The sequence below is a fragment of the Carcharodon carcharias genome, chromosome 28, assembly GCF_017639515.1.
Source record: "Carcharodon carcharias isolate sCarCar2 chromosome 28, sCarCar2.pri, whole genome shotgun sequence".
Lineage (NCBI taxonomy): Eukaryota > Metazoa > Chordata > Chondrichthyes > Lamniformes > Lamnidae > Carcharodon > Carcharodon carcharias.
Genome location: NC_054494.1, coordinates 13114430 through 13135928, shown reverse-complemented (window position 1 = coordinate 13135928; position 21499 = coordinate 13114430). Strand labels below are relative to the sequence as shown.

General features: G+C 43.4%; 1 protein-coding gene across 9 annotated transcripts in view; it reads right to left on the bottom strand.

Annotated features, from left to right (window-relative positions):
- Positions 1-2962: 2962 nt before the first annotated feature.
- Positions 2963-21499, bottom strand: part of LOC121270752 (LIM domain-binding protein 3-like) — a 171631-nt gene continuing 153094 nt past the window's right edge. For 8 of the 9 annotated variants that reach the window (XM_041176143.1, XM_041176144.1, XM_041176146.1 and 5 more), the window contains 4 exons: positions 19977-20157; positions 18084-18204; positions 13308-13423; positions 2963-8109 (listed from right to left, as the gene is read on the bottom strand). In XM_041176143.1, coding sequence (XP_041032077.1) covers positions 8020-8109; positions 13308-13423; positions 18084-18204; positions 19977-20157 — 508 coding nt within the window. In that variant the 3' untranslated portion in view covers positions 2963-8019. The remainder of the gene's footprint in view (positions 8110-13307; positions 13424-18083; positions 18205-19976; positions 20158-21499) is intronic. The other variant, XR_005941600.1, reaches the window with a different exon arrangement.

Sequence of the window (21499 nt, the reverse complement as noted above, 5' to 3'; positions counted from 1 at the left end):
AAACGATAATCAAAATGGGTTGCTGTTAGTGGAATCTCAGCCTCGGTCAAGCATTTTCCAGTCAGACATCTAAATATATAAAAAGGTTAATTAATATTTAACCTTTAAAGCTGCAATAGAATTCAAGGTCCTGACCTATTAATGAAAAGCTCACACCATATGAATTATGTTCACTGTCATGAAGAGATATTAATGTGTATAATGTTATGGGAAATTATTTTTAAATTGGAATTGTAGTAGGGTCTGTGTCTATGTGTGTGTATGGTTTAATTGAATTAAAGCCAACTAGTATGGGCACTTTGATGTATAGTAGTTGAGATGTAAATTAGATAAATGTAAGAATGGAAGGTAAAGAGTACATTTGCATTTGTTGAATAAACCATTCAAAAGAAAGGAGTAAAATCTTGCACCTAGCTGTGAGTCGCCAAGCAATGTGTTTATGTTACTGATAAAATTTGTGGAATGAAAGGATTACTGTTAGGAGAGGTAAAATTTTAAAAAACTAGTAATACAATGGAAAATTTACATTCAAAGGGAAAGCTAGGTATAAATCGAGAGGAGTTTGTGTATTGGGAGGCAGAGGCATGTAAGATCTAAGCAGCCTGTCAGCCTACAACTGTATCTGAAAAAGAATCAAATTGCAAGGGACCTCATTTTGAATTCGTACGGTCAAATGTGCTTTGCCTGGTGTTTAAAGTCTATGGGGCTCTTCTGCCTTGGTGAAGATTTACCTGGGAGTGACTAATTTAGGGGCTTGTTTAAAAGTTATTATGGTAGTAATTTGTAGACAAGTGTATGTGTTTAATTTTTGTTAAATTAATAAATATTTAATTTAGTTTTATATAAAAAAACCTCTTGAGGATCGGTGGTTTTATTCCTGAATTCAGAGCTGTGTCTCAAACATACCAATTGAAAATATAGGTTATGACAGTTGTTCAAGTTCCCCTCTGGGATTTAAACAACTCAGCCTTTACTAACTGCTGTGTCATAACAATCACTGCTCAATTTGTAAGGTACAGCTTTGAAACTGGACTGTGTGGAGTAGATTTACCCACTTCGTGTTAAACCAGGCAGAGTTAGAGAAAAATTGTGTAAGAAGGATGAAACTTTGGGAACAGAATTCGCTTGGTTTTCCTTTGCCCAGTCTGCACTCTATCCAGGTGATGTTTCAACATAAAAATATACCCATGCAAATTGTTCCCATGAGAGATAGGCCTATCACACGTGTGAAACTCAGAACAGAAACACACTTTTGGCCACCTGTCACATGTTTAGTGTATACAGGATTGTTACAACAAAGTAAAAGAAGCTGCTCAAATGTTGTTAGTTAATGCATTCTCTCTTTGCTGAGATTGGTATAAATACTGTTCACCATCATAATCATGTAACCCTCTTCAGTCACATGATTCAAAGATAAATGGAATATGCAGTGTTTAGAATAACATTTGAGAGGGAAAATATGGGAGGAATTAATAGGACATAGCTTTGATTACAATATGTGAGGTTATAATATAGGTGTGCACTATATATATGATAATGCTAATTTGTTTAGATAGCTGTTTTGGCTTTGCACTGATCATAAAACTATTTACGTTGTTGCAACCATTTTAAATTCAAATCTTGGCTCTCACTCTGTTATCTGGTAGAACCCCACAAAGTCCATGTTATACCAACTGCAATTCCAACATCAGAGCAAGTGACATTTACCTCAACCCTTGCCAAACAAGTTTCACTCAACAAAGAAGCAAATACTGATTAATTCCTTGCTGCACCATTTTGCTGTCTATTCATTAAACCATTGAAACTTTTTCTGAATGCCATTTTTAGTCAAGAGACAGGAAACCTTAATTAAGGACATCAATGTTCCCATTCCTCATCTTTCAGAATTTGAGACAGCCTCTGAAAGATATGCCTTGCTCCTAAAATAAACAAAGGTTACCTGACGAGCTGGTTTGGGCTGCAACACCACCACTACAATGGAATACAACATCTATTCAAGTTAGAAATGCTCTACTCTTCAGCCCGCTTTGTATTGTTGTTTTCTGGTGCTAGAGTAATTTCAATTTCAGTAATTAACACTCTTATGGATCTGCTGCAACAGAGAATATCAGCAGGCAGTAAAGATCACCATAAAATTTTAACTTTTAGCTCACTGCATTTTAAGATCTTTTGCTACAATTCAAACTGCAGTGTTCCCCTCTACATAGTGACTGCACTTCAAACCACCAATGCCTTATATTTGGAGTTTTGAGACACTCTGAGGATATCATAAGGTGCTTTCATCTTCATAATTGCTTGAATTACAAAGTTGCACACTCATACAATGAAAACTTGAATTTATGTCTTTCCATTAACATAGATATTTTTCCTTCGCAGAGGTGGAATAAAAAAATGAATGCCAAAACAATGAACGAGATAGAAGGAAAGGGTGACTAAATGTTTTTTCAAAGAGGTGGGCTTTAAGGAAGGTTTTAAAGGAGGAGGTGGAGAAGAGGAGGTGGAAGGTTAGGTTTAGAGTGGGCCCTAGGTGACTGCAGGCCCGAACACCAATTGTGGGCAATGGAAGGAGGTTGCACAAGAGGCCAGAATTGGAGGAATTGAAAGCCCAGGGAATGTTGTGGTACTGGAGGAGGTTAAAGAGATAGAGAGAGGGCTGAGGCCTTGAAGGAAATAATATGATCATCAGGCTTAATATCAATTTTGAGTTGGTTAATCTGCATTAATCACACCATTTTGTATGCAACGTTGTATTTGTTGCGACTGTGACAACAATAAGTTCTGAAATTAGTTCACAGTCAGGGTCATTAAGATTGATCTTAAGATGTCATTTTGACATTTGCAGAAATATATTAAAACTTGAAATGATTTAAATCAGCTTATGGTAAAAGTAGGTTTTAGAAATAGTGATCTTTTGAAGATCACCAGCAAGCTACAACTATCATTAAATTTAAAGCAAGCAGGAAACAATAGAAAATGTTTTATTACAAAATCTCTGTGCATAATGTACATCTTAATTAGTGTCTTGCAATATGGTGCAAGTCAGGCATTGTGGAAAATTAACTGCTGGCTTGATGACTAGCAAGAAGTCCTAAATACAACTTTATACTGGTGCAACTTATAAATCAGTTTTCACTGGCTTTAAGCCTATAGTAAGTTGAGATTCACCATGATGCTTTCGAGAGCTTGCATCGTAAGAATGTTTTCCTGGATAGTATGAGTACACAGGATTAAAAGTGGTATAAAAGAAATCATCTACCAGCACCTGAATTTATAGCCTACAGCAGAAGCATTCATTCAAATTGCCCTTTTCCATCAGCAGCTCTGACATGGGTTGATCATTCAGCCAACTGAGTCAGCACTGTCAGTCAAACTATAATGGTGCCTGATATTCTTCTGAGTAACATCCTATTCTATGAGCTATATGTATATTAATGTATTAAAAATCTAGTGCACACATCCTGTTTGTCACATTTAACTTTCAATGTTGTTACTCCCGAAACTAGTTTTCCTTGTGCCATTATGTTCCACAGTAACAGTTGCTTTATTTTCTGACCCAAAGTCTTAACTTTCACTGGGCTGCTCACCCCTGGCTGATAGTTCCTGAATCTCCCTACTTGTCTGTCCTCTCCATCCTACTCTTACTACCAACTAGTCTGTTATGTCACCTGTTCCTGTCTCAATTTCTGGTCCCTGCTGCTTCCATCTCAAGAATTTAGCATCATGCTGCAGCCATCTGTTTGCTCCATCTCCTATCCCAGTTTCCAATCTCTCAAGATTATCCCACGTGGCCTGCAACCCTACCCACCAAAATGGGCCTTAGTGACTCTACCTTTGATAATTTGCCTGCATCCTCTCCAGTGCTTCTTCCTTTGTGGACCTTGGGCTTTTGCCTTAGGTCACTCACCAGGCTGCACCTGTCCTGACTTCTACCCCCTCCACTTCTGTTTAAAAACATTTCAAATACTGACATGCCCTCAAAGGACCCTGTTTCCAATTTCAGTACTAAGAAATAGATTTTTAGTTTCAGGAGCAAGAATAGAACAAAGAGTAAGAGAAAGAAGCAATGGTGACAGGCAGAAACATGTGATGTTATTGGGAGAAGTGACAAATAAAACAAAAGGGAGAAGCAGCAACACAAACTGGAGCAGAGAATCATGGGTGGGAGGCAATTAGGTTATGGAAAGGCAATATAAAAGAAATTACACACTTGATATGGTGCACCTTCAGGGAGAGATGGGGAGAAAGAAAAGAAAAGGGAGGACAGCTGTAAGGGGGCTGTAAGGTATAGTCATCATGCTGCTGAGTAAGGGACTAGATGGAAAAGAGCATAGGAGTAATGAAGAGAGTTTATACTGGTCATTGGGAGAATCAATGCTCAGATACAATGGAAAATGCAAGGAGCGATAAGCTAGAGCTAAGGACACCATTCCATGCGGCTGAGCTTGGTGCCAAGTGATCAAGGGAGAGAAGACAAAGCAGTGATTGGTAACTGGTGCAGGTGCAGGGTGGGGGAAGGGTATCAAACCAACAGAGACACAGTGGGGATGAATTCTGTCTTGGTTCTAGTGCAGAACAGGTGACAGAAATTCAGCAGTGTCTTACACTTCACTCGATATTAGTTTCTATTGAAGTTGATGGAAATGAATGTTCAGTAGAGAGTAAAATGGACTTTGCTATCACTTTTTGTGCTCTATTGCCTAGGAGCAATTGCACCCCTAAGGCAACAATAATCATAGGATGAGGGGAAGGAACCAGTAAATTCTAAATGCATTCAAAGAAATTCAGCCTTTAACTTTCCTCATCCACAACCTGTCACCTCCCATTTAAAGGAAGATAAGAAAAATTACAGATGGAACAGAAGATCACAAAGCAGCAATCACAGTGGATACAGCGAGAGAGGTAGACAAAGAGTTAGAGAGATAGAAAAACATCAAATCAACAACAACAGACAAGTAACAAACATTACCTGACTCAGCCATACCATAGGGATTGATTAGTCTATATTAAAAAATATCCTTTCATCCCATGCACCCTTGCGGGGTTTTGGAGTTGAATCGTTATCTCGGAGGTTACTGAACACCAAGATTCCAATCACAATGCCTGCCTTTGGTACATACTTGTGGCAGGTTATCTCCCAGCTGCAGCCTGCTTTTGAATGTTTGTTAATCATACTGCTGCTTCCTTTCTTCTGGTCCAAGGCTTTCTCTCTATAATCTCTCCTTGCTCTTTGCCAATCTATTAGAGCTCTGAGTTAAAGCTAAAGAATTTTTCTCCGTTGCTGTCTTTTTAAACTCCTTGCTTGATAAACAGAAAAGATATTTCACATTAGCAAGCTTTCCAAGGTAATTTTATAATATCTAACAGTTAGTTGTGATCTTGCCATCTTCATTGTTGGGAAGAAGCAAACACAATCCTAACATCTCTGCAAACAAATGAAATGGGCTCGGTGAAATAGAGAGCGAGAACTCTACGGGGGGTGATACACAGAGACAAACCCTACAGCTAGAAAGAGGGGGCATTTCCTTAGGATGGGTAGGAAAGAGGAACACAAATATGCTGTTGGGTGAGCTGTTGGGTAGGAGAGATGGAAAGAGGCCACATCAGGGGTGAGAAACAGGGAGATCCAATTGCGAGGATTGGACTGAGCTAGCAGCTCATATATAACCTGCTTTGCAAGTGTAGCCCTGGCTGGCAACCTGGAAGCTCAAGGGAGGAAAAGACAGCTTCAGGTGAAAGTAAGAGCCTACACAGCATTGTTTGTACCCCTGACCCAAGCTTACCTTCTTTCCTTAGATTGGAAACTTCCCTCCCCACCCTGCCCAGATGCCCCACCCTGATCGATCAGGGGAACACCTCCCCCATAATAATTGCAAGCTTCCTATGGCCTGCTGCTGTGATGTACTACTCACCTGATTGCAAGTCAAGCCTGTCAATTAGGCTGTCTTTTGGGCAAGGATCTTGAAAAAAATAGATGCATGTTGTGAAGCCATGGGGTCCTATCTCTGCTCTCACCATCTACCCAACATGCCTCTGTGAAGATTAAGGACCAAAGATTCAATTTTAATTTTTGGCTATGAGCAACTCCAGAGAAAGTTAAATATTTACATATAGGATTATGGTGGTGTAATGGCTGCAACTTAGCATATAAAAGTGAAATAACTCAACGCTAGATGTCAGTGTGTTACTCAGGAAATAAAAATAACAATAAATAAAAATAACTAATTACCTTAGTTTCTCAAACATGGATATGATTACTTGACACCCAGGCTGTGAGCAAACCATCTGCAATTGAAAGTTTCCTTTTGATTTAACTGTAATTGACCCCAACTCACTGAAACCCAAGGCAGGTCCTAATAAAAAACAGCCCAGTCAAAAGCAGGTTAAAATGAGCAATGTTTTGGGAAACCAAGACAATTAAAGTGTGATTCTCTCCAGTCTGTCCTGATCAAAATGGCTGTTTGGACAAATTTAACTTTTTGATAAGATAAATTCCCAATTTTAAACACAAAGGGGTTGAACTTTGGGTGCAGTTAGTAATCTGGCCAAAAATTGCATCCAAAATTCTGCCCATTTTCAGAACTTTTTGTTCCCTTGTATTCTTGCTCAAACTCATTTGCATATCTGCCACAAACCAGTGCAATGTTGCAGCATTTTAAGCTGTAATTTAAATTAAATAAAAATTTCCTTTGTAAAGTATTGCTTGATATCTTTAAGAATGGTAACTTGGTGCAGTTTGATTAATACAGCTGAAAATGGGTTTAATCACAAAAAGTGCACATTTTTAATTGTTGTGTCGATCCACCAACTGCGAGTAACCAGATTTTAAATTACTGAAAACGAGTTCTTGCGTCCAAAGGAATCAATTTAATATTTGTAGCCTTCTCATAGGCCAGCAAACAAGCACATTTAGCAGAAACTCCCAGTAATGATTCATTCATCTAGGAGGCTTGGCCAGTTCTGTAGGTTGGGCTGGCATCTAGCATGATTTGTTTTAAAATAGCGCAAAAGATCATGAAAATTGATTTGTGCTGAGTGTAATTTGCAGTTAAAATTCTTCATCCTTTTGTGCAGCTTACGCCAATTTTGAGCAAATTGCACCAAGTAAATCAGTGCAACTGACCAGAAACTCTACCCCTATATGCTTTAGGAAGTATACCAGTTGATTTGTGACCTGGTTCTCGCCTACCCAAGTTTATTTTAAGGTTTCTAGGTAATTGTTCAAACATAAATGTGGAATCACAGGTTGCAGTGCTGACAGAATATTGTGTAGTCAGCCCCACACTGCAAGCTGATAAATTCTACCCCTTCTCCCCCTTGGAGAATAAAAATCGGGACAGTTGTGGCAGAATCGCCATTATCATATATACCCATACTCAGATTTTTGCTCCTCAAACAGATAGCTTAAAAATTTTAAAGTGGAACTATGACATTGTTAGTAGTTGGCTTTACTTGTTTAACAAATCCACATATATATGCAAATGGTACATGATAAAAGCACAGAGTATCAGTGTGACTACACTACAACTTAAACCCACTAACCCGACAAAAAAGACAGAACTAGGCCATTTGAAACAGGAATTACATACATAATCTTAAAGGTTAGCTGCTTAATGCAGGTGCAGATATTATCTAATTTAATTGGAAACCTGCTAGTTTTGAGAAACATAGCTATCAAATCAGGATCAGCAGAATAGCATTCATCAAGCTTAACTCTGTAAACTTTCCAGTTATGTGCAATGTGTTTTGTTAGTATTGAGTGTGCCTGATAAAGCATTGTGAGATGCTACTGTTTTGACTGTGGAAAAAGTTGATTCCCACAATAACCTGCACCCCACCCAGCAACTGAACTTTTACAATCACTCACAATCTTAGTTAAATTATTTGAAACTTAATTAAAAAAAATACAAGAATGAAAAGACTTAAAAGGCCGCTGTGGGATCTGTTTGTTGGAAGAGGTAGCTCCTCTCCATGTGCTCCTTATAAACAGGTTTCCTCTTTCTTTTGATGGTCCCTTTGGGTTCAGACATTAATGGCATGAGCATGCTTCTTGCAGAGCGGCTTGTCCTTTTTGGAATAAAATGGTTGACCCTCTAGGTTCACATGGCACACCTGAGGAAAAGAGAAATTACTTTAAAAACCAGACACTGGAGTCAAACTGTAACCTTTACAGGTCAATTTGCAAACTGGTATTTTTGAATACCTTTGTGTCATTATTGTGGTGGATAAACAAACAGAATCATGGTGAGCACCAGCTTAGCTTCCTTTCCTTTAGGTCTTCCCATGGTTGGCATCATTGCCTGTCCTAGAGGAGAGGTAGGCAGCCTGATTTCAGGCCTATATCAATGGTATGAATTATTTAATTAAGGTCAAGAAGTGTGCAAAAACAGTCAGATTGGCCTTTCTTTCAGTCTTCCCGGGAAAACAATCCTACGCTCAACCGCTCCCACACATGGTGCTGGTCATTGTGGCACCTTGTCTGTGTAAACCTTTTGTGTGATCCAGTCCTAAGTAGTGGACAGCTTGTCACTAAACCTACATCAAAATCTATCCTCCTGAGGAGAAGATGGAGTTATATACCAAGTAGAGGAATTTTGTCCTGTTAAGTTTGTGCACCTGCTTATAAGGTGAAGTAACCAATGTTAAAGATGGATTCCATTCCCCTTCTTAAATTTAAAAGCTAAATCTATCTGCTGGTCTACTCCTGCTCTTACTTCCTGTGTTCTGTGCAATCATTCAGAGACAAATTGAGTGTACATTTCACTTAATGGGCTGAATTTCCTGGCTGGTGGGGGGTGGGAGCGGGCGCGGACTCGATCGCCTCTCGCGATTGGGTCCGCGTCACCATTTTACATGGGTGGGCCAATTAAAGCCCGCCCAGCATACTTCACAACTCCCATGCATAGCAGGAGTGGGTGGGCGGCGGCGGGCACGCTCAGGCTGCCGGGTCCAATGGTGACCCGGCAGCCTCTATAAAGGAAAGCCCTGGCAGCCTTGGAAAGGCTGCTCGCAATGGCTGGGTGGAGTCCTGTGCAGAGAGGAAATGAAGTTCATGCAAGTCCAGAGGGTAAGCCATTAGGGCAAGCCAGGCTGGAGGGTAGTCCTTTGGGGCAGGCCAGGCCGGAGGGTAGGGTGGGGGGCCTGTGCGCCCCTCGTTTTTTGGATGACTGCCTTGCTGCCCTCCTCAAGGAGGTTCCCCCATATGATGAAACGTGCCTGGGAGGAAGTGGCGGAAGTGGAGAGCTCCTGCGACATGGTGCGGCACACCTGGATTCCAGTGTCGCAAGCGCTTCAATGATTTGTTGTGCTCTGGGAGGGTGAGTACCATGTTGGCATTGGTCATTTAACACAGTAGGTCAGCTTACCCCTCTGCTGACCGCCCCCCCCAGTATGAGTGTAGTGACTGAATTGAAGCATTGACGGCATGTGTCATTTGCTGGGTGGGCCAGCAGATATTGCCCATGCTGAGGTTAGCCTGAGAGGGTGGTGAAGAAATGTGTTTTGTCCCCACATCACTGGTTTGAGGGGCAACCTGGAGGAGCTGCACATAGGCGCTGTGCTTGAACTACAGGATATGTCCAAGTCAGGGTGATGACTTGCTGGGAGGGAATCTTCAAGGTGGTGTGGCAACGAACCATCTGCTGCACTCTGCGCTCCACATGCTTGTATCCTCTTGCTGTGGAAGGATATACCTTGTGGTGCCTAATGTGATGTAGGCAGCATGTGTCCAAAGGGAGGGGGGTGGGGAGGTGGGGAACAGGCCTAGCATCTTTGTGTGAGCATTCGGCAGCAGCAGGGTGAGGAGACACTGGAGCCCTGATATGTCCCACTCTGGTTGGGGTGGGCCATGTGTGAAGCGAGTCCATGTGCATTTTGCACTAATCAATGCTCGGCTTTCATTTTCAGGAGAAGAATGCTCAACGCGGCAGAGCTTGCGAGGACTGGCAGTGGCCAGGCACAGATTGCCATTCTTAGCCGGTTCGAGCAGGAGGCCCTGGATTTGGAGAGGCATCACACGCCTAGGTCCACCAGTGTCAGTAAGGCTGGGGTGCCACAGGCAGGTATGTATGCCCAGCAGTGAGGTCACCATTGTTCTCTCAACAAATATGGCAGTGCTAAATGTTCAGTGATTGAAGTTTGTAGCATGGCTTGACCATTGCTTATGGAAGGATGAGTGCATAATGATCCAAGGGACAGGGATGCACATGGACATTGGATCACCTAACGTGGAGACAATGTCATTGTTCTTCCTTTCAGCATCAGCTTAGCAGGGCTGGGAGGAGGAACAGCAGGGGCCCCCTCTCAAACCTGAGGGCCCTGAAGTCTCACCAGCATCACACTATCTCTGCGAGGCAGGCACCAGCGCAGATACAAGCATATTGGTGGGAATTAGAACATCGGCTAGTGACCCTGGGAGGGCACTTCACAGTCGCTGGAGGAGCTGGCAGAGACAGAGAGTGCCCAAGGTGCCAGAAGTCGAAGGACTGCAGGGGAGCAGGGACATGCTGATGATATGCCTCTGGAAATGTCCGCTATGCAGCAGGGGCAGGAAATGCAGCCGGGTGTGTGGGAGCATCTCGGGGAGATACATGAGGCTATGCTTGACTTGGTCTCCGTGGTGGAGGAGTCCATGTGGATGATCACCGAAGCAACAAGCCACATGACCATGCCCCTTGCGTCCTCCATGGAGAGAGTGGCGACTCTCCTCCAGGAAATCCATCAGAGCTTCTTGGGGATGTGCTGCGACCAGCAAGCCCTCACATCGGCATTGACCTCAGCTGGTCATTGCCAGTGTGAGAGATGGTCTGGGCGTTAAGTTTCCCAGCTTGGTGCCCATCCATCCACAGTGAGCAGGGAGGTCCGAAGCAACCTCACGACAGCGCAGCAGCTGCCTGTCGTCTCTGCGGGCACCTCTCAGGGCGCTCTGGATGAGGGTGGCAGCTCCTCCGCCCTTCTCCCAGTAACCGTAGCATCCGGTGAGGCTGCGATGACGGGGAGATACCAGCTGTGGAATTGGCAGCTACCTCCCAGGCAGGGTCAGCACAGGCTCCACGGGCCAGAGGACGACCGCCAAGGTCATCGAGGCCAACAGGACAGCAGAGTCAGCAGGCTGTCTCAGATGCCACTCCGAGCAATGGGGCAGCACCTGGAAATGAAAACATAAGGCACTTTAGGCACGCCACGGGTTTTTCACTGGTGCTTTTGCATTGGCCCGAGATGAGGTCCTTATGATTTGTAACACTATTGTCTTTTTTTTGGCATAAGTTTATTTGCTTGACATATTAAATTCAGATATATCACCATGGCTGAAGGTGCCTCTTCTGCATGTGGATGGTTTCCAAAAATATAATGAGTGCTTTGTTGGACATTGAGCTTCATCAACAAGGCCCTTAGTTACTGTTCCTAACCTAGCAGATTTTGCACTTAGTTGTCGAGTATGGAGCCTACAGCCCAGGCTTGTCTTGGAAGTCCATCTGTGGTTTGCTAGCTGAAGGATCGTTGGATTAAAGCCTCCCAGGTGTCCCTGCCTCCCTGCGGTATGCCCGGGTCAGCGTCTACCCCCTCAGCATTTCCCTGTGCATGCTCATCCTTGGACTCACTGCTGGACTCATCGTGTGCAGCTGCAGCCACTGGTTCGACGTCTTCATTGTCCACTGCGTCCCCCTTTTCTAGCGCAAGATTGTGGAGAGCGCAGCATGCAACCACTATCACCGACACACAATCTGGGGGGTACTGGAGTGCGCCCCTTGAGCGTTCCGGGTACCAGAAGCGCATCTTGAGAAGACCAATGGCTTTCTCCACCACAGCCCTTGCGGAGGCGTGGCTCCTACTGTACCGCTGCTCAGCTTCTGTTCTTAGAAGGTGGCTCATGATGCCTCTCCGCCATCCGAGGGGATAGCCCTCGTCACCCAACAGCCATCCATCAAACCGGGCTGGAGCACGAAGGGCACTGACACCTGGGAGTGTCTGAGGATGTAGGTGTTGTGGGAGCTGCCTGGGTACCTTGCACAGACTTGTAAAATCAGCACCCTGTGATCACACACTATCTGCAAGTTCATGGAGTGGAAGCCCTTCCTGTTGATGAAGGCACCAGGCTCACCTGCTGGCGCCTTGATGGCCACATGTGTACAGTCTATAGCACCCTGGACGTGGGGGAAGGCAGCAATGGCCGTGCAGGCTCTGGCTCACTGTTGCCAACAGTGAGGCTTGCCTGTTGCCAACAGAAGTGGATGAAGGTCAATGCACGACTGAACAGAGCGTCTGTAACCTGCATGACACAAGTGTGGACAGCTGATTGGGAGACACCTCAAAGACCACCCACCAAGCCCTGGAAGGAGACAGAGGCATAAAAGTTGAGGGCAGCTTTGACCTTCAGAGCCACTGGCATTGGGTGTCCACCCACACAGCGGAGATCTTAGGCCCAATCATCTGACAGATATAGTTGACTGTCTCCCTTGAGAGATGGAGCCTCCTTTGGCACTGCACCTCAGACATATTGAGGTAGCTGCTTCGCCGCCTGTATATCTTGGCAGCAGGATAGTGGTGTCATCTGTGGTACCTACCACCTTGGTCCACCTCTTGGCCCTGCGGCCCTTGTGCCTGCACCTGTCCTCTCAAAGCTAACTCCCCTGGAGGCTGAAGTGCATTCCTGGCCTCTACCCCCTTCTAGCCCTCCCTTCCTCCTCAAAGGAGCCTCCAGTGGACAGTTTTGCACCCATTCCCAGGCTAAGGGAAGGCTTCCTGAAACCTGCAGGCCCAGAAAAGATTATTCACTGCAGTGTGCTGACCTGAAGGTTAAGAGTCCAGATAAGGCATATGGTATGCGTTTTGAAGTACTGCAGATCACACAGGCAAGTTTCAATAACTTTGAAAAATAAATACATGACAGTGCACACTCGTGACCCCAATGAGCCCTCTTATCCCACCCATGGATGAGGTTTATACAAATGTGCCCTATCTGCCTGCCCATTGCGCCCATGCGCCAACTCAAAGATTGCACAGGCACTGAAAAATCGGCGTCGATTGGAGAGTCAAGGGCCTTAAGTGGCCCATTGATTAATGGCAGGTGTGCATTGGACATCAATATTGCGATGGCACACAGTGACGTCGGGATGCTCACCCGACGTCACCGCGCATCATCTGACGCACGGGGCCTGCCCCCGCACTCCAACGGGAAAATTCTGCCTTATGGCACACTGGGAATGCCAGCAAATAGCATCACGTTATTCACACACATTTATCTATAAAATGCTACCTCTATCTAAAAAAGGCTAGCAGTCTGTTCAAAGAACCTGTTACTTCATACGTACAGCACAGACAAAGCAGGTGTCATGCCAGGTATAACCCAGTGCTTCAATGAATTTATCTCCAGCCTCCACAGGGAAGTCACAGCCATGGCACTTAGTGCTGAAGAGGGCAATGTAATCTGGGGAAAAAAATAAAAATCTCTCACTTGAGTATTTATCAGCAAGAAGAAACATAAAAGACAGAAAATCAAACATGAGACTGATCAAAAATTTAAATAAATCTAAGAAAGGAAACAAAAAACAAAGTGTTCCTCAATCAATTAACTCAGATGAGAAAAGGTGATCAAGGGTAGCTTTTATGGTGGCTCTTCTATTTTCAAAAATGTCTTTGTCATGGGGCAATGCCAAACATCTGCCTGACCACGCCACCTGAAAGAGGACTCAGATTGGACATCAAGTGGTGAACCACAAGTCCCATGTGCTAATGGCAGTTCATCCAGCTTCCAGCAGCTACACAGCCACACCATCTGGTAAAACACCTTGTTTAAATTCAACACCACTTCTCCAGCAAATACATCCTTTGGTTCACCAAAATTTAGCATTAAACTATCTAATCACTTGGCTACATTGTATGGAAAGACAAAGGTAGGAGAAAGAATGGGTTAAAGAAGAGCTTAAATGTTTTTATATGAAATACAAGCAGAATTAGGAATATATTTTTGAAATCAGATGTATATGTAGTAATGTGAATACTGATGTAATTGGCAGACAGAAACATGGATGAACAAGAGGAGGGCAAGGAGCTAGGAAGCTGTAAAATGTTTTGCCAGGACAACAAAATATATTTGCACTACTCCCTGAATAAGGGAATTTTAACTCTCAAAGAAAGGGTGGTTTTGGGTTAAGTGGGCAGTAAAATCTTCTAAAATCTTAAACCCAACCCACCCACTCCTGATTTTAATGGTGGCAAGTCATTGTTGGTGGGGGATGGAGGGGTGCGGTGGAATAACCAATCCACTTTCAGGAAGCAGGTCAGTCACTAAAATCTTTTCAGGAGGCTGCATGCCTCCATTTTTACAGGCCATTGTTAGATCCATAAGCTGTATGCATTTATAGCACTGTTTGTAGATCAGGTGGAGCATATGTATTTCCTCCAAATCCAACAAGTAAACCTCTTTCCTACCACACAATTACAGATACTGCCCCAACCTGGCTCCCATCTATCATAATTAACCCCATCCCCTGGCTTCCATCCATCATAATTACCCCATCCCCACCTTGATCTTCCCCTATCTTTGATCTTCTCCGCTCCCTGACTGTTGCCATGTGCCTAGGTTCTGCTGCCCAATAGGCAGGCAGTCTGTCAATCAGGCTGTCTGTCAGGTGGGAAACCTGTTGAAAAACTTTAAAACACATCTTACTATCAAGTTCAGCCGAATGGGAAACCTATACTACGGGGTTTCCCGCCTGTATTTCCTCCATCCGGATTTCTGTAAATACCAGGAACAATCTCTCACCACTTAACAAGGAGAAAGGTGAATGGAGAGGGAAGTACAGGAAGGAGACAGAAACACAAAGAGATGAGTTTTTTTTCTGGAGGCTTTTAAAATAAATCGAGAATTGTAATAGAGTGACACAAGTTTTAGAAAGCAGATATGTAGTGGCTTATGGATCTGCCACCTGTGGTCAAGTGGAGTGAGCAGGGAACATGAACTAAGCCAGAGTCAGCAAAGCAAAGTATGTCCTAAGACACGTAACAACAGGTGGTCACTCAAATAGGAGCAGCAGACTTCAGGGAGCAGCCAGTGGTGTTTGACAAGGATGAGTAGTAGGATTGTGCAAGAGGACTAAGGCCAGATTATTGAAATGGAGTTTGTGAAGGATGGAGGGAGACCAGTGTTGAGGGGATTCAATATTCAATAAGGCAGCCTCAACACAACAATAGTATGGATTAGGATTTTGCAGGTGGAGAGACAGAGTTAAGGACATGAGGTTATAGCATTCTGGAATTGGAAAGATACAATCAGCAACTAAGTGGGTTTGAAGGTCAACTCGCATGGAACTACAGGACAATATGGAGAAATAGTATTATTGGTAGGACATACTTATAGTGGGTACTGAAAGAGTAACTATAGTAGAGGAGGATAAAGGTTAATAAATCTGATTAGAAATCAATGTTAATAAAGAGTAACAAAATAATAATTAGTAACTGCTATAGACCACCAACTTAAGGTGAACAAATAGAGAATGTTTTGGACAGTTAAAGAGAGCTGCAGAAAATCAATGTACTGGTCATTTATGATGCCAATGGGGAGGGCGTCAAATATTAGCAATTTAATGAAGATGATCATGGAGAACAAGAGATGCAGGATACCTGTGGAGAAGCTCTGTTGGAATTTGTATTTAGCAACCCACCAGCACGTGATAAGCCCTGGGACTTAGTGATTATTGTGTAGATAGATTCAATATTGCTGTAAAATATAAAGGGCGGAATCGTCTGCTCCTTTTGGTGGCAGGTGCAAGTGAATAATATGGCGAGAAGGCAAAATATCAGTTTTACACCATCATGAAACCAGTTTGCAACCATCTGCTCCACCAGTCAATGGTGGGCTGCGTTTCCCTCCACTGCACGTTGGGAATCTAATTTCAATACTTTAGCATCCCGTTGTAAGCCCAGCGCCCTGGAATCAACACCATACACAGGAGCATCCGGGCACATCAGCATGGCGAGCTGCACATCAATCAGGACTTCATAGTTTGTTTGCCTACTTTGCTTTGGGCAGCACTCACGGTTATCAGTGCCAAGCTTCAGAGGTAGCATCATAACACTTTTAGGCGGGCTTACGGGCAAGTCTCTACCTACCAGACCAGCCGTAGGCGGGATGGCTTTTCAATGGCGACAGGGCCAGAAATTGCTTGGGAAAGGGGAATAAGTGGCCTCAGGCAAGGGGAGAGGCTGCAGGGCGAGAGCTATCCTGGTGTAGGGCGATATCCCAGGTGTATGTGGGGGCACATGTTGATCTGTGCAAGTGGCCTCAAGATGGCGAAGGCTGAAGAGGCAGTCTCCAGAGGAGATGAGGCCAGATGGAGATGTGACGGTGTGTGTGAGAAAGTGAGTGATGTCCCTTGAGCTGGCAGCGTGAGATGCCAGTGAATGAATGATGGCCTTGTGAATGTGTGAGTTTAGAGTGATAAGATGGTTCCCTTATTCTGGTGGTATGGATGTGATCATTCATCCTGTTTCTGCACTGTATGGCCAACCTCTTCTGTGCAGCGCTGGCAGCAACCACTACTTCCTAAGCTGGAGTGGTGAGATTGCTGGACCTCCTGCAGCCAGAGTAGGGGTGGAGGACATCACGGTGGGCCTCCAAAAGCCATTCCTGTGATGGGTCACTGAACTCTTCTTGGCTTTCAGGGCTATGTCTTCATTGGACCAGTCCTGGGTTCAAGCATCGGGTTCAAGTCCTCGGGCTGGCATGGACAAGATGGGCTGAATGGCCTCCTTCTGTGCTGTAACTTTACTATGGTTCTAACTGTGCGCACGGCTGCAGTTTAGCTATGGCATCTAGAATGAGGGAACGATGAGGTAATGGTGTGGCAGGGAGGCCACCCCCTCCCCCCCAGCAAGATGGTGTGTTTCCTATGGGTGCATAATTATTGAGGCGGGAAGGGGACGATATGGCGCAAAAATCCACCATAGCAGCTGACAGGTAAAACATCTTTCTTCATGCCCGCTACCGCACTTAGCGCAAATTTGGGACGATTCTGCCCAAAGACAGAACACTAACACGTTAATGCACAATTTTAGAAGGCCAAATTATTGGGGATTGTATGGGAAAGTCAGAAGGAAAATTGAGAAGCCATATTTAAAAATAGAACATGTGGGATGGTGTTAAGAAAGTCACCAGAGGAATTTCGTGGAGGGAGAGTAGTGTTCACAGGCAGTCTTTCATGCCTGGAAGGAATAAGTTTGTTGGGTTCAATGACCTTTGCTTATTGTCAAAGTTTTTGATTTGTAGCGGGAGTTGCAGATTATGCAGTCCACATCAGCATTCTCTCCTTTCTTCTCATTAAACTGCCTCTGTTGCGTTTCGTGCGCTTGTCCCAAGTAAGTGAGGAAACCATCTTAATGAAAGGAACTCTTAGAAGGAATATTTCCTCTATCTGTGTTTGCCACAAAATTATAAACATATTCTTTGGAAACCTATTCATGGCTTTGCTACAAATAGTATGAACAGAAATCATTCTTCTGGGTAATTGGTATTAGTAAGTTAGCTGAGTTTCACTCACTGCTCACTCTAAGTTCATGACTCATGGATAGCAATCCATTACCCAACAGTAGACACATCTAAAGATGCTGACCCAAAAACAGGGTTGAACATTTACAATTGCTCATTAGCCCTAGGCTACGAAAGTATGTGTCAGGCTAACTCCATTTCACTTAATAGTTGTCCACCCTGATAGCAAATGCCTGCTTGAACTTTCCTTTTAAATTACACTAAATAAACTTACAAATGTTTTTACTCTTTTAATGCGAGATCATTTGTCTATTAAAGAACAGCTGCGTAGAAAACAGAAATACAAAGACAGGACTGGGACAATAGATTTGTACTGAGCTAGCGGAATATATATCTCTTTTATCTTACAGATGATAATGAAAAATGGGCAGTAGACTAAGGTGTTCTTGGAGGGTTGCAGGCATCCATGTCGTACCAAATCCCAATGGGAGTCAGTGGCGATACTGAGGAAGGGTTAAAGAGACTAAAAGTGGAAAAATAAATCTTTGTTTCTGCATTAAGGATATTATTATTTCAACACTAGACCTCAGAGGGAACGTACCTTTTTCACAGTAGGGTTCTCCATCTTCCATATGGAAAAGGCTGTTTCCAAAAGATTTCCCACAGGCAGCACAGACAAAGCACGTGGTGTGCCAAGTCTGTCGCAGGGCATGCATTACTTCCTGCAATGGAGAACAGAATCATCAAACTGAAGAACATGGTCTTCACGACCATTGCAGACTTTGCTGAGAATAACTCAAAGAAAATAAACATTTTATTTCGTTACAAACATTTCCCTGTCAGGCAATCATTATACCATACAAAATTAAATGGATATACTTGGTAGAAAAATCCAGCACAGAGAAAAATGGCATCAATCTGAGGGCAGTACTGACAGAAGGGTATATTTACGAAGAGTCTCTGCCTTTATTAACAGAAGGGATGAAAGCTACTGTCATTTCTTAAATATATATTACAGAACACTCCAAACAGGGTGGAGGATGGGAGGCTGACCAGGAGGTCTTGGAATAGACGAATTTGGAGGTGACAAGCCATGATTGAATTTTTCAGTAGCAGTTGGTCTAAGTAACTAATTAATGGAGTTCTACTGGTGTTCTTGATAACCAGGGTGAAATTGGTCTTCGACAAAAGCACGCAATAGCAATAGTTACATAGAATATTTACAACACAGAAACAGGCCATTTGGCCCAATCAGTCCATGCCCACCCTAGCCTCTTCCCATCCTTCTTCATTTCTCAGTATGACTCACTATTCCATTCTCCTTTACATGCTTACTTAATCTCCTCGTAAATACATTTACGTTATTCACCTCAATCTGTGGTAGCAAGTCCCACATTCTCACCGTTCTGGGGAAAGACATTTCTCCTGAATTTCCTATTTGATTTCTTGGTGCCTATCTCATATAGTGATGGCTTCTAGTTTTGCCCTTTCCAGCTCTCTCTCTGACTAATCTTTCAAAACCTTCTATAACTTTAAAGACTTGTCACCCTTCAGCATTCCCTTTTCAACAGACCTGACCTTGAGTTCTGTCGAAGGGTCATGAGGACTCTCCGCCGATGCTGCCAGACCTGCTGAGTTTTTCCAGGTAATTCTGTTTTTGTTTTCTGACCAAGTCACCCTCTACTGAGAGGTATAATTTTAGAATTCTGGTATCATCCTTGTAAATCTTTTTTGCTCTTCAGTACCTATTTATCCATCTTATGACGTGGTGGCCAGAACTGTACAAGGTACTCCAGTGAATTGGCAGTTCATTTTACACCCCGCCCAATGTTCTTTTCCATTGATTTGAGTTCACTGTCGCTTGTTTTGTGCTTTCGTCAAAGATCAATTTCACCCTCAACTACCGATTAGGAATGGTATAGGTGATACACTTCACTTAAGATCCATTCTACAGTGTGTAGAAGAACCTCTTCAGGGGATCATATCTCTGTGGTGTGCAAAGTGGTACTGAACCCATATAGGCTGGGAAAGTTCCACCTTCAAGTCCAGTAGCGTTTTGAATTAGCTGTTTCCTGTCATGATGGGGCAGTACAATTAGTTTTATGGCCCTTTGGGAGGAAGTGAGCCAGGATTTTCACTCATGATCATTATCAAAACACATCCAGTTGCTTGAAGCTAAAATCGGACCGTATAAGCAGACATTAAAAAAAGGGCAGGACTTTGATAGGTTTTGATGCCAGTGTTCCCATTCCTGAATTCCTGATTTACTTAGGACCCTCTGCATATGTACAGTTATCTGTTAGCCTTGAAATTGTCTGCAGTATAAATGAAGCACATTTGGCAGCAAGACAGCCAAGTTGTATTTCAGAACTGATTCCAATGGATGTGGTTCTACTCTTCTACTTGTCGAGTTGATGTTGAATTTATCTCCTGATTAGGTGCTGCCACCTACTTGTCTATGCTTAACACTGTTTGTGCTGAAGAATTTACTTACCCCCATGATCTTTGCATTACACTTGGCACAATTTGGAGCAAAGAACTGCTCATAGCACCGTTCGCAATAAATATTGTTCTGCTCCTCTACAAATCCAGTATCAACCAGTGAGGTCTTGCAGTAGGTGCAGTTAAACTCTTCAGGGTGCCAGGAGCGGCCCAAGGCCACAAGAAAAGGACCTCTGGAGATAGAAAGAGAAAATATAATGCACAATAGTAAAATAGTAATGATTTGGACAGGAAAAACCCAATTCATCCATCTGTTTCCCACTGTGATTCTGGAACTGATAGTCTTGTATCACTGTTCCTTGCAGGAATTCATCCAGTCTATTTTTAAAAATCTGTTCCATCATCCATGTTGGGAATCAGTTCCACAATTCAGTTGCTGTCTTACTTTAAAAAAATTGCCTACATTTCCTATTTTCTTTTGATTTTAATTTTAAACTCTGCCCTTGAATCCTATGACTCACAGAAATACTTTCTCAGATCCAAATTGCCATACCCATGAACATCTTAAAGATGTTTGTTAAATCACCTAGAGTCGACAGCCTCTCCTCATAACACAACACACCTTCAGTTAGGTCTAATATTTTGCCATCTATCCCAATTACACACAGCTTGGGAATTACTCTTTTGTGGGACAATGTTATAACCTTCTCAAAGAAATTCAGAGTTGGTCAGACATGACTGTCCCTTCTGAATCCTTGCGACTCACTCTGATCAAATCTTGTTTTTCTAGATAATTCCTTATTTCCCCATTCCCATGTAAGTGCTGATTTCTAGTTGATTAATTCCCCCAGGTGCCTTGGTGGGCATCCCAAAACTGGCAAGAGTCAATACTTCATCCATGAAGATAGAAGGCCATTTCCCTAGTTCTACTATTTTTTCAGACCAACTCCAAGCCAAACTCAGGACCTCCCTATTCACTTAAGCCCCGCACTGACCAGAAGCTTACTTCCTATTGCCCCTGCTCCAACTACTAGTTTCTCTTAATCCAAGCCCTGTCTCTTCCTGTCCAGCCCTAATGCTTCAGTCTACACATATTCTTGCTGCTTCCCATTGTTTTGAAAGATGTAAAAGGCACAAATTCAGTTAATTTAGGAAAGGAACATGTGTAAGATCAAGTCAAATACAATGAACTGCACATATTGAGAGAAAACAAACTGGCAGATTTAGAGAAAGAGTTAGCATAAGAACCAGAGTCAAAAGAGAAAAGGACAGAGAGGACATTGGGAGAGTTTGGCCTTGTACTTTAACCCTCCTACCCCAATGGGCTGGGCAGGGGTTTAAAATGTCAGGATGGGGCAACACAATCCCATTCTTTAGATATTAAAATATATAATTCAAGGCACTCACACAAAAGGCAAACACAAATCAAAGTTGCATCTGGAAGGCATCAGCACTGAGATGCGGGCAGGAGTTTACCGCAGGCTTCAGGACCCTGATGTTGGGAACAAATAGTGGCCCCAAGCACACACCTGCCAGCAGTAGGATCAGCTCAGCTATTTTACCCGGAGGCTGCCT